At 39.8% G+C, this 18,972-nt stretch overlaps 1 protein-coding gene across 1 annotated transcript in view; it reads left to right on the forward strand.

Annotated features, from left to right (window-relative positions):
* Positions 1 to 18,972, forward strand: part of SYNJ1 (synaptojanin 1) — a 153,584-nt gene that overhangs the window by 37,090 nt on the left and 97,522 nt on the right. Inside the window, 1 exon segment of the mRNA XM_006886798.1 lies at positions 17,194 to 17,280. Coding sequence (XP_006886860.1) covers positions 17,194 to 17,280 — 87 coding nt within the window.

Here is an 18,972-nt window from a genome sequence, read left to right on the forward strand (position 1 = left end):
CTCCTTGGGAATCCTTGAATTCCTGTTGTTGAGCCTCGATCTTCACTGAGGGCCAGTCATCAACTGTTTAGGTGTTCAATTATCAATACGCCGAAGTCTGCGGAAGGCCATAATGGCCCTGCTTTAAGTGGTTCGCTGCTCCCGCAGCTCACCACGCTGTCTCTGCCTCTGCCACCATCTTGGATCCTCTGAATGCTCATTTTTTGACATAAGAATATGTTCTAGGCACATCTTACCCTTTCCTTTCCATGCCTTGGAATCAGCCAATATTCCAAGGAGTTCCTTTTAGTGGAAAGTTTATTAAGAGACCAAAATCTGGGTATCCAGTATGCTCATTGCTTTTGATGTGTTGCTGATTCAAGTTCCTCTCAATGAGATAGCCAGGGAGTATATATTTGTAGATGTGCATATAAGTATATATGCTCATTTATGTTTTTATATATTTGTTTGTATATGTTAAACATAGTGAAAATGGATTTCATATTGATAACTCCATTCTAGTCAACTCAGTGTTCACTCTAGTGTTCTCTCTTTCCATGCTTAAAATTCCCTTCTCCATCAGTGAGAAACCTTATTTATGTGATCCTTGAGCTTTCCCTTGTGTGTCACCATTCTCTTTTTCAACCACATCCTCTTGCATTGTATGCATGTCCTCCATACTGTCCACAGGCTTGCTCAGGTTCTAGTGCCCTGCCCTGGGCTATCATTCTATTCCCTTCACCCATTTTCAGGTTGCTCTGGCTGCCTAGTGGATAGAAACTACTCTGTGATCCCAAAGGCACATAGTTCTAATCCACCAGCTGCTGTACAGAAGGAGGATAAGCCATCTCTTCCCATACAATTTACGTCCTCTGAAAGCCCATTGGAGGGTCAGCTGTGAGTCAGTTTTGACTCAATGGCATATAATACCAGTGCCCATTCTGAGCTTTTTTTATACCATGCCAGGCCTTCCCTAGCAACCCTGGTGGGTACCACATTCCTCAGGCTGTCCCTTCTTTCCAAGTGGCTGCCTTTTTTCCCTTCTCTCTGGCTTTAGTGTAGGTGCAGGCCATTCTTCTTATTCTACCTGGACTCTGCATTCCCCTTTGCCTCTGTCTTCCCTACACTCTTTAAACATATATATGGAAGAGTAATAAAGTATTCAGAATTCTCTAGATAACAAACTGTTTAAAAAGAATACAGAATTGGAACAGTAGAAAAATATTCGGTAGTCAGTTTTCTAGATAATTAACTGTTTAAAAAGATTGTCATTTGGGGAGTTTTTTCCCTCACATGAAATTGAAAGTATCTAGAGGTAAAAGTGTAGCCAGAATGCTCCTTGGAGGCAAAGATGACAAAGCTTCATCTCATATATTTTGCTACAACATTTTTCACATGTTGCTAGGAGAGGCTGTCCTTTGAGAGGAAGATCATGCTTGGAAAGGTGGAGGGTCAGCGAAAGAGAAGAAGACCCTCAACTAGATGGGTTGACATAGTAACTGCAGCAATGGGCTTGAGTATGTCAAGGATGGTAAGAATGGCATGGGATAGGACAGGATTCAGATGCATTATTCATCTGGTTGCTATGAGTTGTATTCTTTTGTTGTCAGCAACAACAGAGGGAAACATGTTTATGGTTCTTAAATTAATTCAGTAATTTATTGAATGTAAAGTTTTTGAACAGCTGTGTTCAGGTATTGAATGAGGTTGCAGGGAGAAGGGCCTGTGTGAACCAGACAAGTCCTTTATCTCATGCATGCAAGTATGCTCTTCTAGCCATAGGCAAGATGGTCCCATGAGTAATCTCTCTAAGCCAGTTTCTTCATATGTCAAACAGAAATGTGTAGTCACTTCCTTATGAAGTGGTTGTGACAATTGAATAATGCACAGAAGGCACCTAGGCTATGTTAATTACTGTCATTATCGTGAAAGAAACAGTACACCAGTACCTTAAATCTGTTAGCTGTTCCAAGGGACAAAGACAGGTGTTCTTCTCCTGTGATTTACAGTCTCTGGAAACCCACTGGCGGGTCAGCTGTGAGGCATTTCCAGCTCAGTGACACATAACAATCACATCAGCACATGTACTAACCTTTTCATTCGCCTGAACTCAACCCCTTTTACCCACATACATTTATCTAAGAATATGTAAGTTAGTATAAAGTGCATATAGATATCCTCTTTTTTGTTTTGCAAAATATATTTGTTAGTATATTAGGAGCCTTGATGTGGAGTGATCACAGCGTTAAGCTCCTAACTAAAAGGTCAGTTTAAAGAGTCTTCGGAAGAAAAATGTAGCAGTCGACTTTTGTAAAGATGTTCAGCTTTGGAAACCATGCAGGACCGTTCTCCTTTGTCCTATCAGATCTTCTTGACAATGACAGATTTGGTTGCATTCAACACTTCAACTCACCTGATTGCCATAAAGTCAGAATCTGCTCATAGCTGACTCTAGAGGATTTCAGAGACCCTACAGTGCACGTGAAGAGATTGCCCATCCTTCTCCCTCAGAGCAGCTAGTGGATTCACACTGCCTGCCTTTGAGTTGGCAGCATAGCTCCTTACCAGTAGGCCCCTAGAGCCGGGCTCATTTGGTTGGATTAAGTGATATTCCTGTAGGTTGTCTTTCCTTGAACTTGAGAGACATGGTAGGTTGTGTGTGTGTGTGTGTGTATATATATGAAGTACAATTAATGAGAAGGTGTTATGCATTGTTTAAAAGGATAGATTTTAAACTCTTAATTTGTTGCCAATATTTTAGCCCAAATGATCATTTCTGCTGAAACTGATACATTAATTTTGGTATATTCTGTGTAAGATTTTGGTGGAATAGTGAGCTATCTCTCAGGATACTAACCCAAAGGTTAGTGACTCAAATCCACCAGCCCCTAGAGTTGGAGTCATCTTGGTGACAGTAGGTTTGCTTTATTGTATCAGTGATTGTATTTTTTTCTATAAATCCAAAGCTCCTTCAACTTTATTTAGTCCTCAAAGAAGAATGTTCTAATCATCAAAACCAAATGGACTCTCTTTAGTCATATAATGTTAAGTTTTGCAATGTTAATTTGCTTCATTTGGGTTCTCAATTTCTTTTTTTTTAGAGCCTTGTTTCTTTGTTTTTATTATTATTCATTTTAATGAACATTTACAGAGATTTTGGATTTCCATTCATTCATTATTGCGCTTTTCTCCCCTCGCACCCACCCCCACCCCCATTTTGCTCTTCTTTTTGAAAAGTAAAAGAAAAATTCCTTCATTGGTATACAATCCCCTTGCACCCACCTCCCCACCCCGAATATAGTCCACTCTGCAGCCTTCATTCCGGACTCTTACGATAATGCCCTATAATATATTGCTTTTAAACTGTTCTCTCCCTCATCCGTTAGTGAGTGTATTTTAAATACATGTAGCACACAATCTGTAGAACTGTAGAGTAATATTTGACTAAGAGTCCATGCCTTCTGTCATCAGAGTTTTAACAAATATTTCTCTGACGTTTGTTTTTGAGTACAGTGGTATTTTTAACATCCTACAGACAGTGTAGGAAGCTCTGGTGATGTGATTGCAGGGAGTTAGGCTGCTGAAGGTGAGTAGTTAGAATTCATCAGAGGTTACACAGGAGCAAGATGGGCAGTCTCCTCCTGTGTGATTTATAGCCTCTGGAAACCCCCTGGAAAGTCAACTAAGGGTTGGCTCCAACTTGATGAGTTTGAGTTTTCAGTTTAATGGGACAATGTAGGGCAAAGTAATCCTAATTATGTTGTTTTTGTTGTTATGTTCTGTCGAGTCGCTTGCGACTCATAGAGACCCTATGTACAACAGCTCTAAACTCTGCCCTGTGCCAATCTCATTGTCTCCAGCACACTCATCCTGATTGTCCCAGTCACTGAATCAGTACACCTCACAGAGGGCCTTCCCCTCCTGCGCCTGTCCTCCTCCCTCCCAAGCATGATGTTCCTCTCCAAGGACTGGTCTCTCCTTACAACATGACCATAGTATGTCAGATGAAGCCTCAGAATCCTTGACTCCAAGGAGCAGCCCGGTTTAACCCTCTCCAGGATGAATCTGTTTGTTTTCCTAGCAGTCCATGGTACCCTCAACACTCTTCTCCAACACCAAAGCTCAAAAGCATCAATTCTCCTTCTGAAGTGCTTGCTGCTGAGGGTCAAGGACTGCAGCCTTCAATATGGATTGAGGCTCAATGTCAAGAAGACAAAAATTCTCACCACTGGACCAATTGGCAGCATCAGGATAGATAGTGAAGAGATTGAGATTGTTCACAGCTTTAGTCTGCTTGGCTCCACAATCACCACTCTTGGCACCAGGAAATTAAAAGACATATTGTGATGGGAAAGTCTGTTGTTAGGGACCTCTCTAAAGTACACAGTGTGTCTCTGGAGACTAAGGTGCGTCTGATACAGGCTATGGTCTTTGTAATCACTTGTTACGCATCAGAGAGCTGGACAATGACCAGGGAGGATAGAAGGAGAATCCTAACTATAAATTACGATTTTAATTGTGATAAACTGCAGCTATGTTGCTTGCCACTGAATATTAGTAATGATATTCTTAATGTCATTCCTACTGTGTGAGTCACAATAGGAACTGTAGCAATGCAAAATGAAATACAAATTCCTACAACTTAAATGGCCTGCTGAGACTGCCCCACTTCCCTAACTTCATACTGAGTGATGTGCTTAAGATAAGACCTGTGCTTAATAATAATAATAATAATAATAAATAAATAAATATATTGGAAAATTGGGACAATAGCAACTAATTGATTGAGCCCTTTGTTGCCTATGCTACTAACCAGCCGAGCACAGTTGAAAACAGAAGTGGGATAACTGTAGAAAGAAAACTTCAAAGTGAGATAGTCTGTGGAATCCTGGTGGGGAGCTTCCAGGGAAAGGAAAAGGAGCCCTCCTGCAAAGTGTGGTGGTGCTTCGTTGCTGCCAAGTTGATCCTGACTCCTGGTGACCCTTGTATTGGAGTAGAACTGCGCCATAGGGTTTTCAGAGCTGTGACCCTTGGGAAGCATATTGGCCAGGCCTATTTTCTAAGACACATCTGGGTGTTAATGTTGGATTATAGTTGATCACTTAATCATTTTTTACATCCAGGCACCAAAGGGAATATTCGCCAAAGCAGTTTACTTGAAGACAGTCCTTTTGTTGGCAATAAAAATTTGCAGGTAATGGAGAGGTCCTAAGATCTGCTTACATGTCTTTCTGACATAATACACAACGGTATTTTCAAAATGTACTATAATTCTATATTATAGTTAATTGTGAAAATGGAAAGACGAAGTGATCAGAAGCGAACCATTTGGCCAAGAGATGAGTTGGGGGTTGTGAGTAATTGGCGGGGGGGGGGGGAGGATAACAGTAGAAAATTTAAAAAACTGACGAAGAAAGAAAGAAATAAAAAGGATCACACTCTTCTGCAGTGTAGACCGCAAGAAAGAAATAAAAAGGATCACACTCTTCTGCAGTGTAGACCGCAGAATGTCGTTATTTTTATTGCTCTTTGAAATACTGTTTGTTTCTTTGGTTCTTTGCCAAACTTCTGTTTGTTAAGTACCAGGATGATTTTTTTTTTCTTTTGAGGTTTCAAGGATATCACCCCTCCCCCTAGGACAATTATAACCGTTTGCCATAGGGATATTATTCTATAGCAGAAAAAATACTCAAACCAAAGGCCAGTCAGAAGGTTTCCTTAATCCTGGACTAAACTATCTCATCAAGTGTTGTTCGCTTTCATTGTTTAAAGGTTTTATCTTGTATATCAAGCAATATTGTAAATCTCAGGAGTAAAAATGAGTTAAGACAGGACCCCTGGGTATAGCAAACAGAGTGCTCTAGGCTGTGAACCTAAGTGCTAAGTCCACTCAAAGGTACCTTGGGAGAAAGACCTGTTGATCTGCATTTTTAAAAACTTTGTCATGGAAAACTCTACAGAGTACATGCTGCTGTGACACACATGGGGTCCCATGAGTGGGAATCTGATCACACTTCCTCCCTCTCATCCATCTTTCAAGGAGCACATTGGCTGGTTAGAAAGGAAAATGGTATCATTTGACAGCATGAAGAAAAAGATTGGTGAGAAATTTATCTAGGGAAGTGAAGGGGGGGAAAAAAACCACCCAGGAAAGTATCTTCGTGGCTGTGTTTTTATAAGATTGATAAAAATCTACTTCCATCAGCTGAATCAGAGCCTGTTGAGTCAGAATCCATCATAGGTGATCCTTCAGCAGCAAGGCAGTAAATTGCACAGGAAGAGATTGCGTATCTTTCTCCTGACGGATGGGGAAGGGAGAGCGAGGGGTTAAAATGTACAACGAGTGAAAGAAAATCTAACTTCTCTAAATACTCATTAAAATAAAAATAGAAATAAAATTTTATTGTTGTTACTGTTAATCTGTCATCAAGATGCCTGCAATTCATGTACAACAGCCCTAAACCCTGGTCCTGTCCCTTGCCAATCTTACTGTCTCTGACACACCTACCCTCATTACCCCAGTCACTGAACCAATTTATCTCATCGATGGTCTTCCTCTCCTGCACTGTCCTTCCACCCTGACAAGCATGACGTCCCTCTCCAAGGATTGGTCCCTCCTTGTAACATGTCCAAAGTAGGTCACATGAAGCTTCCGAATCCCTGTCTCCTTGGAGCAGTCTGGTCTCACCCTCTGGGACTAACCTGTCTGTTCTCGCAATCCATGATATATTCAGTACTCTTCTTCAGCACCATAGCTCAAAGGCATACGTTCTCCTTCATCCCTAGTCATTGTCCAACTCTCTGATGCATAGCAAGTAATTGCAAAGACCATGATGGCCTATATCAGGCACACTTGAGTCTCCAGAATGACACCGTTGCTCATCAGTATTTTGGAGAGGTCTCTGACAGCAGACTTACCCAATGCAATTTGTCTTTTAATTTCCTGACTACTGGTACCAAGAGTGTTGATTGTGGAGCCAAGCAAAATAAAGCTGTTAACAATCTCAGTCTCTTCACCATCTATCATAATGCTGCAAATTGGCTTAGTGGTAAGAATCCTTGTTTTCTTGATGTTGAGCTTCAATCCATATTGAAGGCTGCAGTCCTTGACCTTCTGCGGCAAACTCTTCAAGTCCTCCTCAGATTCAGCAAGCAGGACAGCTGTGTCATCTGCTTAATGTAGATTGTTGAGTCTTCCTCCAATCTGATGCCACATTTCTCCTCATAGAGCCCAGCCTCCTGGATAATCTGTTCTGCATATAGATTGAAAAAGTATGGAGACTAGGACACATCCCTGGTGAACACTCTTCCCAATTTTAAACCATGTAGTGTTTCCTTGCCCTGCTCTGTCTGACAACAGCCTCCTAGTCTAAGGATAGGCTTTGCATAAGCACAATCAAGTGTTCTGGGATTCCCATTCTTCTCAGAGTCAAGCCACAGTTTGCTGTGATCCACACAAATGCCTTTGCATAGTCAATGAAACACAGATAGGCATTTCTCTGCTTTCAGCCAAGATCTGTCTAACATTAGCTATAATATCCTTAGTACCACAGCCTCTTCTAAACCGAGCCAGCGCTTCAGGCAGTTCTCTGTTGATGCGCTGTTTCAGTTGTTTTTGGATAGTCTTCAGCAGAATCTTGCTTGCACGTTTTATCAATGATATTGTTTGATAATTTCTGCACTCTGTTGGGTCACCTTTCTTTGGAATGGGAACAATTATAGATCTCTTCCAGTCAGTTGGCCAGGTGCTTGTCTTCCAGATTTCTTGGCACAACTTGGTGAGCACATCCAGGGCAGTGTCTGTTGAAATATGTAAATTGGTATGCCATCAATTCCTGAGCCTTGTTTTTTGCCAATTCTTTCAGAACAGCTTGGACTTCTTCCTTCATCTCCACAGGCTCTTGCTCATACATTATTTCATGAAATTCTTCTGTGTCTGCCAATTCCTTTTGGTACAATGACTCTGTATACTCTCTCCATCTTCTTTTAATGCTTCCTGAATCATTTAATATTCTTCCCAAAGCATCCTTAAGTATTGAAACTCAAGGCTTGAAATTGTTTTTCAATTCCTTCATCTTCAGAAATGCTGAGTAAGTTTGGCCCCTTTGATTTTGTTGGGGCCAGTTTCTGAAAGATCCCTTGTTAAAAAGTTAGGTATCATAAAATAGTGTTGTATGGGTATTAAGGTAAACAAGTGGGTCATTAAGACAGAAACCAAGATCTCAAAATATTATTAAAATTAGTATTTTAGATCAGTGAGGAGAATAGGGATTAGTTACTAGGTGGTATTGGGTAATTTCCACCATGAGGCTTATATTTGGTTTTCAGTTCATTCAGCTTGAGAAATGCAGAGCAAGTTCTTCTCTTCTTATTCTCCAATTCCAGCTCTCTGTACATGCCATTATAATACTTTGCTTTTTACTCCCGAGCTCCCCTTTGAAATTGTCTGTTCGGCTCTTTCACTTCAACATGTTTTCTTTTAGATTTGGCTTCTCAACATTCCACTGCAATCCTTAGTGTCTCTTCTGACATCAATTTAGATTTTTTTTTTCTTTCTTCTCTGTTTTTGTAATGACCTTTTGCTTCTTCATGAATGCTATCCTTGATACCATCCCACAACTCATCTGGTCTTCTTTCATTGACATTCAGTGCCTCAAACCCATTCTTAAGATGATCATGAAATTCAGATGGAATTGATTTAAGATCGTATCTTGGTTCTGTGGATTTAAGTTAATTTTCCCCACAGTCTGCCTCTGGCCTAGTTTTGCTGATATTGAACTTCTCCAGTGATTTCTTCCACAAGTGTAGTCAGTCTGATTCCTGTGCAGCCCATTGAGTGAAATTCATGTGTAAAGCCTTCTTTTGTGTCTTTTAGAAAAAAAAATGTATTTGCCATGAATAAGTCATTATAAATAGAAAATTCAATCTATTTCCAGCTTCATTTCTATCACCAAGTTCTAATTTTCCAACTACTGTTTTTTCCTCACTGTTTTCTACTTTTACATTTCAGTCACCATTTATCATTAACACATACTGATTGCGTGTTTGGTCAATTTCAGACTGGATAATTTGGTAAAAATTCTCAGTTTCTTTCTCTTTGGCACTAGCTGTAGAAGCATATACTTGAATAATAGTCTTCATGTATGCATATGGATATTATCCTATCACAATAATGTATTTCAGGTTAGAACTTGAAACTGACATTTATACTATGAATGCAACACCATTCTTCTGTTTTTCATTCCCTGCATAGTATATTATATAGTTATCTGATTCAAAGTGGCCATAGCTGGTCCATTGTATCTCACTAATGCCTAGTATGTCAATATTCATGCATTCCATTTCGTTTTTAATAATTTCAAGTTTTCCAATATTCAAGCTATGTACAGTCCATGTACTAATTTTTAGATGATATTTGTTACTTATTTTCCTCATTTCAACTGACTTGCAATCTGAGCTCTACCACTACACTACTATAACTGTCTTCATTCCTTTAGTGATCATAGGGTTTTCAAAGGTGTATTATTTAGGAAGTTGATGAAATATCCTGTTTCCTAATTCCTAATTATCGTATTCAAGGGAGCTCCACCAAAACCTGTCCACCTTGTATAATGCATATTAGGCATTTGACACACAAGACACAGATTTCAGTATCACAGCAACCCCAAGTTATCTTAGTATACCAAATTGAGACTGTGAGTCAGAAAGCATAAAAGGAAGATGGAGGGAATACGGAGACTTACTGTACCAAAAAGAATTGATTTACACTGAAACATTTAAGGAAGTACCATATGAACAGGAACCAATGATTATGAAAGAGGAAGTGGAAGCTGCATTGAAGTCATTGGCAAAAAAATTAGGCCCCAGGAATCGATGGGATACTAATGACGTGTTTCAGTTAAATATGCAACCTTGTGTGCATTCAGCATTCTGCGCGAGGAAATTTGGAGGATGGCTGTCTGGCAAATGGATTCAAAAAACGTATTGCAATGGGAAAGTCTGTGGTTAGGGACCTCTCTAAAGTACTCAAGAGCAACGGTGTCTCTCTGGAGACTAAGGTGCGCCTGGTACAGGCCATGGTTTTTGCAGTCACTTGTTATGCATCAGAGAGTTGGACGATGACTAGGGAGGATAGAAGGAGAATTGACGCCTTTGAGCTGTGGTGCTGGAGAAGAGCATTGAATGTACCATGGACTGCCAAGAAAACAAACAGATTCATTCATCCTAGAGAGGGTTAAACCAGGCTGCTCCTTGGAGGCAAGGATTCTGGGGCTTCGTCTGACATATTTTGGACATGTTGTAAGGAGAGACAGGTCTTTAGAGAGGGACATCATGCTGGGTAGAGTAGAGGGACAACGCAGGAGGGGAAGACCCTCTATGAGGTGGATTGATTCAGTGACTGGGGTAATCAGGATGGGTGTGTCAGAGGCAATGAGATTGGCACAGGATAGAGTACAGTTTAGGGCTGTTGTACATAGGGTCGCTATGAGTCGCAAATGACTCAACGACACATAACAAAACAACAACAGTCACAATCCAACTGTATGTGGAAATTACTGAATAATATTGATATCACATCCAAGCAAAATACTGCTGAGATTACTCACAAATGGTTGCAATGCTACATACATAGAGAATTTCCAGAAGTTCAGGTGGGCTTTAAAAGAGGCTTTGGCACCAGGGATATCTTTGCTGATATCAGACGGATCCTGGATGAAAGTAACTAACACAGGAAGATAGTCTATTTGTGCTTTCTTGACTATGAAAGGCATTTGACTGTGTGGATCACAAGTTGCGGCTGGCATTGAGAAGAATGGGAATCCCAGAGCACTTGATTGTGCTTATGAGGAACCTATATCTGGATCAGGAGGTTGTTTGAGTTGTGTGAATGGAGCTGGGGACCACTGCATGGTTTGGAATTGGGAAGGGCGTGCACCAGGGTTGTATTCTCTCTCCATACCTGTTTCAGTCTGTATGCTGAACAAATTATCTGAGAAGCTGGACTCTGTGAAGAGGAGTGTGGCATCAGGATTGGAGTGAGACTCATAAATAACCTGAATTATGCAGGTGACACAATTGTACTTGTTGAAAGTGAGGAGAACTTGAAGCTCTTGTTGCAGAAGAGCAAGGAATGCAGTCTTTGGTGTGGATTTTATATTTCATTATCAAGAAAACAAAGATTCTTTTTTTTTTAATACGTGAAGTTTATTTAAGATCTTTAAAAAATTACTTCTCTTGGATTGTACTCAAGAAAACAAAGATTCTTAACACTGGACCAACAGGCAATGTCATGATGAATGGAGAGGAGATTGAAACTGTCAACAGCTTCATCTTGCTTGGATTCATGATTAACACCCTTGGTACCAGCTGTCAGGAAATAAAGAAATGCATTGTACTGGGAAAATCTGCAGTTTAGGGAACTTTCCAAATTATTGAGGAGTACTGATGTCAGTTTGGGGACTAAGGTGCATCTGATTCAGGTTATAGTATCTCTGATTACTATCTATGGATCTACAACCTTGACAATAAGAATGACAGAAAAAGAATAGACACCTTTAAGCTGTGGTGTTGGAGAAAAGCACTGAAGATCTCATGGACAGCCAAGAGAACAGCTATGTCTTTGAGAGGGTGCAGCCAGAGTGCTCTTTGGAGGCAAGAATGATGAGGCTTCATCACACATACTTTGAACTTATTGCTAGGATGGCCTATTCCTTGGAGAGAGACATTATGTTGGCAAGATTGGAGGGTCAGTGAAGGAGAGGAAGACCCTCAACCAGGTGGATTGACAAAGAGACTGTTGCAATGGGCTCTTGTGTGTCAGGAAGTGTGATGATGGCACAGGACAGGACTGGGTTCAGATCTTTTGTTCATATGGTCACTATGTGTCATACTTGGTTCAACAGCACCTAACAACAATACCACCATTGGGATAATATAAATCCTTGGAAAGAATAGTTAACTTACAACTATCATAGAACTCCGAAGAGTTTGTTCTACAGATGAAGTCTATTGAGGGCTAGAGACAGTCAAGATAGGTTAAATGCCCCAGAGTGTCACAGTGAAAATTTCCACTCCACAGGAACACAGAAGGATACATTCCTTCTTTCTGAGATCTGACAAATGAAGGACCCAAAGAGATGTGCCTTGCTATCTAAATCCTTTCAATGAGCTTTCAGAAACTGACATGATTAAGGAAAGTTCCTTAGTATATTATTGCATTAAAAGCTAAAAATTCCAGAATTTATAATTGCTTTAAAGACCATCAGGGGGGTTAAAGGCGAGATGGTAGCCTAGAATGTAGGGAGTTGTGCTGCTGACCTGAAGGCTGAGCCTCTGGTGGTTAGGATTCATGAGGGAAAATGATGGACAGTCTCTCCCTTGCGATTTAGAGCATCAGCAACTAGAGGAGGGTCAGTTATGAGTAAGTTCCAATTTGATTGCAATGAATTGACTTTTAACTAAAGGTAAGAATTTGGCAATGATAAGGATAGGTCCAAAACACATCAGATGAACTACATAATTGGCCAAAGGTGCATGCCATTAATTTTCTTATAGAGTCGTCCTGGGATGGCAAGTAGGACCAGTTTTTCTGTTAACCTGTTCTTCCTGTATCTAGTCCAAGAAGTTGTATTATTTCTGAATAGAGCAAGGAAACACTGCATGTTTTAAAATCAGGGTTATATCCTTTCTTCATATGCGTTCAATCTTTACACTGAGTGAATCGTTCAAGAAGCTGGACTACATGAAGAAAAATGTGGCATCGGGCTAGGAGGAAGACTCAGCAGTCTGTGCTATATAGATAACGAAACCTTGCTTGTAGTAAGAAGGATTTAAAACCCTTACTACACAGGATCAGTGACTACAGCCTTCAATATTGATTGCATCTCAACATCATGAAGAAAAAAATTCACCACTGGGCCAATAGGCAACATCATGATAGATGGAGAGAAGATTGCAGTTTTCAGCTGAACTATATAGATTCATCTTGCTTGGGTCCATAGTCAACACCTTCATACTGACAGGCGATCAGGAGATGGATTGCATTGGGAAAGTCCATTGTCAAGGATTTCTTCAAATTACTGAGGAGCAGTGATACTAGTTTGAAGACAGAGGTGCACCGTATTCTGACCTTGGTCTTCCCAGTAACTTGCTATGTATCTGAGAGTCAAGACAGTGAAGAAGAATGGGAGAAGAAAAGTTGATGCCTTGGAATTGTGGTGTTGGAGAAGAGCACTGAATATCCATGGACTGCCAAAAAAACAACAACACAAAAACAAAAAAAACCCCCAACCAACCAAAACCAAGGTGCAGTCTGTGTGCTGCTTGGAGGCAAGGATGGGGAAACTTTGTCTCACATGTTTGCACGTTGCTAGGAGAGGCTGTTCCTTGGAAAGAAGTATTGAGCTGGGAAAGGTGGAAAGTGATAGGATGACCCTCATGGATTGCCATAGTGACTGCAGCAGTGGACTTAAATGTGGCAAAGATGATTAGAATGGCATAGAATAGGACAGAGTTCAGATCTGTTTTCCAGAGGTTCACGGTGAGTCATATCCAACTGGACAGAACCTAACAACAGGGAGCTCTGGTGGTGTAGTCCTTAGGGAGTTAGGCTGCTCACTAAAAGCCTACACTTCTCTGGTGGAATGAAGCCACCATCAACCCCCCCTGAAGAAAGATGTACAGCTCCTTCCTATGCAATGTCCAGCCTTAGAAATCTACTGGAGGTTCACCTAGCAATTGGTTGGACTTGATGGAAATGAGATTAGGTGAAATTCTTTCTCAATCGGATCTATTTATGGAAACACGTTCTAATGATTTAGATAACATCTGTATCTCAAAACCTTCTGGACACATCTCTTTGAGTCCTTCATCTGTCAGACCTCAAAGAAAAGGAATGCTGTTGGGCCAGCTATCAAGGTTAATGAGAGTGCATTTGAAAAGATAGCCTTTTACAAATGCAATACAGATACTGAAGCCATCCTTCAAGAAGATGGAAAAGACAACTCCCAACTTTGGAAAGAAAAGAGACCCAGAATAAGCAAAACTCTGCTGAAAAAGACAGAGAATAGAATGCCTCATACTCCCTGATATAAAAAACTACAGCCATAGTAATCAAAACAGTATGGTACTGTTATTGTGACAGACACATAGGTCAGTGCAAAAGAGTTGGGAACCCAGAAATCAACTCATTCACCTATGGTCAACTGATCTCTGACAAAGAGGCAAAATCCATTAAGTGTGGAAATGACAGCCTCTTTCACAGATGGCAAAATTGGACATCCATCTGCAGAAAATGGAAAGAAGATCCACATTTCACACCATATACAAAGACAAACTCAAGGTGGAGTAGAGCTAGGGGAAAATAAAAAAACCATAAAGTTCACTAGTAAAAAGTTACAAACAAATTTAGAAGACCTTAATCTAAACGGTTTGGTACAGAAGATCAAAGACTGCAGCCTTCAATATGGATTGCCTCACAGCATCAAGTAAAAAAGAAAAATCCTCACCACTTGGCTAATAGGCAGCGTCATGATAGGTAGAGAAATGATTAAGGTTGTTAATTATTTTACCTTGCTCAGAGGAAATCAAAAGGCCAGTTGCATTGGGAATATCTGCTGTCAAGAACTTCTCCAGAGTGCTAAAGAGTGGTGTCAGTTTAGAAAGTACTGTGCACATGATCCAGGCCATGATCTTCTCAATTGCTTGTATGCATTTGGACAGTTGGACAATGACTAAGGATGACAGAAGAAGAATTGATGTCATTTTGTTGTGCTAGAGAACAAACATAGTAAGAGAGAACATTGCCAAGAGAACAGACAGGTCTGTGCTGGATACGGTAAAACCAGATTGATCCTTCGAGGCAAAGATTTTTAAAATCTTTCTCACATACTTTGGGCATGTTGTTGGGGTTTGAGGGAGCCAGTTCTTGGAGAATGACATCATGCTTAAAAGGGTGGAGGGTCAGTGTAGGAGAAGACGACTCTGGATAAGATGAATTGACATAGTGACTATGACAATGTGGCAAAGTGTGTCAAATGATGAAGTTGGCTCAGAATCGGGCAAGGTTCAGAGTCATTGTTCATAGGGTCACTATGAATCATAAGCATCTTGACAGCATATAACAACAATCTAAAATAAAAAAAAAGATAAAGATCACTAGTGAAAAGTAGGAACCAATTTAGAAGCTTTCATCATGGCATGAATAGACTTAACCATAACCAAGAATCCACAACCATAGGAGAGATAAAACAGATAAAAAGAATTTTCTAAAAAGTAAATATTTGTGTGTATCAAAAAACTTCTCCAAAAGGGTAGAAAGGAAGCAGACAGACTGGAGGGAAATATTGAGGAATGACATGTCTGACGGGGGAGTCCTATCCAAAATACATAGAATACTCCATCATCTCAATAAGAAGAAGGCAAACAACGCAACTGCAAAATGGGCAGAAGTTATGAGTAGACTCTTCACCAAAGAGGATATTCAGATGGCCAACAACCACATGAAGAAATGTACAAAATCTCTATTAGATAGAGATAAAAGCAACAGTGAGATACCATGCAAATAATAAATGCCAGTGAGGGTGTAGAGAGACTGGAATCCTCATGCATTGCTAATAGGAGTGTAAAACAGTATAACCACTATGGAAGACAGTCTGGTGCTCTCTCAGAAGAATGAAAGTAGAAATACCATTTCCCCCAGCTGTCTCACTGCTATCCTCTAAGTTATCAGTTAATTCTGGTGACCTAGTGCTAAGAGTATTGGAGAAGAGTGCTGAAGATCTTGTGAACTTCCGAAAGAACAGATATGTCTTGGAGAAGATGCAGCCAGGGTGCTCCTTGGAGGCAAAGATGATGAAGCTTCATTTCACATACTTTAGGCATATTGCTAGGAGAGATTTTTCCTTGGATAGGGACATCATGCTTGTGAAAAGGGGAAAGAGGCAAAAGAGAGGAAGCCCTTGACTAGGTAGGTTGACACAATGACTGCACCAATGGGCTTCGTGTGTCCGAGATCATGAGGATGGCACAGGATAGAGCTAATCAGTTTTTCATAGGGTTGCTATGAGTCATACTTTACTCATTGACTCCTAACAACAACTGAGGTAAGAAGCTGCACTGCTCAAAGGCACACAATTCAAATCCACCGTCTAATCCTCAGGAGAAGGATAGGACAATCTCCTCCCATATGATTTACTACCTCTGAAAACTTGCTGGAGGGTCAGCTATGGGTTGGATTTGACTTGACAGCACACATCATCATCTCACTAATAGGAATTTACTCCAAGGAAAACAGAGATAAGACACAAATAGGTGTATGCACACTCATGTTTATTGCAGTGTTGTTCACAATAGCAGGAAAACGGAAGCAGTCCAAGTGTCCATCGACAAATGAATGGATAAACTGTTTTATACAACGTGGCTGCATCTAGAGGACATTATGCTGAGTGAATTAACTCAGTCACCAAGGGACAAGTGCAATTTAAGACTACTGTTACAAAATCAAGAAGATTAAGGTTGAGAAGAGCCAGGTAGGTGGGGAGAACAGAAAGAGAATGGATAAACAAGGCACACAGTTTTGGAATAGGTGAAGGAAAGGTAATTTTGTAGAAAATGGAGATATGACACTATGAGTACTACAACTAATAAGTTGGTACGGGGAATGAGGAGGGGAATAGAGAGAAATCTGTATAAATGAGTGAATGAAAAGATAACTTCCTTGTGTACTTCCATTCAAGTCACAGTTTAAAAAAAAACCCTCAAAAAAACAAATCTGGCTTCCAGACCCATATCAGAACTCGAAAATCTAACAAAGACTGATTTTAGATTGCCCTGTTAACAAAGAAACTCTGGTGGCTAGTGGTAAGAAGCTGCACTGCAGTCCCAAAAGCATGCAGTTTGAATCTACAGTTGCTCCAAGAAAGGAGGATGGACAGTCCCCTCCCTTACGATATGCTGCCTCTGAAAGCCAGCTGGAGCATCAGCTATGACTGCACTGCACATACCATCAACAGCAGTTGACACACGAACCAAGTACTTCTGATTCCAAACTCCTATGCTATTGTGATTGAAGAAACTATTTTATTTAGTACATGTATGTTAAAATTAGTTTTAAGTTTTAAAATTTTTGGTTGGAACTCTGACTTTATTTCTAAATAGGAACTGATTTTTTTTTTCTTGGTAATTTTTATTAACTTACAAATGATTTTTTTGTAGCTTCTGCAGAAAAAGAGGCAATCAGGAGTACATACTCCAAAGTAATGGATGCATATGGACTTTTAGGTGTTTTACGATTAAATCTTGGTAAGTTTATTATTCATTACTCTTCATCCACTTTGACAGTTTCTATTTGTGTGGTTAGACTATGAGAGAGATTCCCTGCAAATTATTTTCAGAATCCACATTTGAGCAAAAAACTATGATAGCATCTTGTAAGGCCTCATTAAGGTAATCATGTGCAAGCTACATTCTCAAGCTCACGTGACAAGACCCCTTCTTGTTTGAACACTTTTAAGTGATATTGTCAAAATGGAAGATTAGGTGGTTGCCCCTTTTTTTTATTTCACTGTCTTTAGAAATCTGTCTTAGTGGGGCCCACATTTATTTTCCTGGTTATAGTGGAAAGAAGGACATCTACTTTGGATTCGGAAGGTTTTGTTCAACCTGTCTATACTACTTCCTCTCTCCAAAGGCTGTAAAATAACCTTTATGATTCTAAATTTCACTGTATTTTGACATTGTAACTCAAAGTGTGGCCCAAGGACTGGCATCTTTGCTGTAACTGTTAATTGCTGGCCCATGATTAGGTGAGGAGTTTGCATCATGATATAAATCCCACTCCATTCATCCAGAAAGCCTTACTGTGAAAAAAGACAGCTACACTAAAGAGTAACCTGAGGGCTGTGGATGATTTCTAATAGAAGCATTTTTTCCCCATTGGAGATAACAGTTCACTGACCACATGTGGAGTAACACTGAGTTATAAAATGGAAGTTTTTCATTTGATAAGAATCTGTTGCATATGAAGCATTTTGTCTAGTTACTTTAAGGATGCCTTGAGTATTCCTCATAGTCTTATTTATATACCTAAAAATATAAATATATTCTTTATACTGAAGAAGGTTTTTTAAGGGAAACTATCTCAAACCCATAGGCAGTGGTCAAGAAACCAACTAGATGTATTGCTTTGGCCAAATCTGTCAAGATTTCTTTAAGGTGCTAAAGTATAAGGATGTCACTTTAAAGACTAAGGTGTACTTGATCTAAGCCATAGTATTTTGAATTGCTTCCAAAGCATTTTAAAGTTGGACAGTAAATAAAGAAGACCGAAGAAGACGTGTGATGCCTTTGAATTATGTTAGTGAAGAGTATTAAATATACCATGGGCTGCCAAAACAACAAAATGCAAAAGCAAAAATTTGTTTTGGAGTAGGTGCAATCAGGGTTCTCCTTAGAGACAATTATGGTTAAACTTTATCTCCCATGCTTATGAGGGCATTTTGTCAAGGAGGGTCCAGTCCTTAAAAAAACAGACTTGTTGCTTAGAAAAGTAGAAATCGGGGAAAGAGAAGACCCCAAAGAGATGGATTGGCACAGTGGCTACAGTATTGGCATAAGCATGACAGAGATTGTGATTATGGTGGATAGGGCAAGGTTTGTATCTATTGTTCATTGGGTTCTTGTGAGTTATAGACCACTTGATGGCCCTTATTAGCTATCTTAAACTGATTAAGGTCACTTCCTTGAGTCAGCTGAGTAGTAAAGCAAATTCAGGTCCCCCTCAGCCTACTTTAGTACCAGCATTCAAAGGTCACCACTGTTAAATTTGTACTTTATACTAATGTTGTAGAATTTTTGTCACAGATGAAAAATTAACCATGAAAATTTTTGTAAACTAAATTGCCTTATAAGTACTAGTTATTACCAGGTATTTTGTACTTAAATATCATCAACCCATGTTATTATTTTTTATTATGATTTTAACAAAAGTTTACA

The sequence above is a fragment of the Elephantulus edwardii genome, unplaced genomic scaffold, assembly GCF_000299155.1.
Source record: "Elephantulus edwardii isolate Elephantulus edwardi_28Jun2011 unplaced genomic scaffold, EleEdw1.0 scaffold00051, whole genome shotgun sequence".
In the NCBI taxonomy this organism is placed as follows: domain Eukaryota; kingdom Metazoa; phylum Chordata; class Mammalia; order Macroscelidea; family Macroscelididae; genus Elephantulus; species Elephantulus edwardii.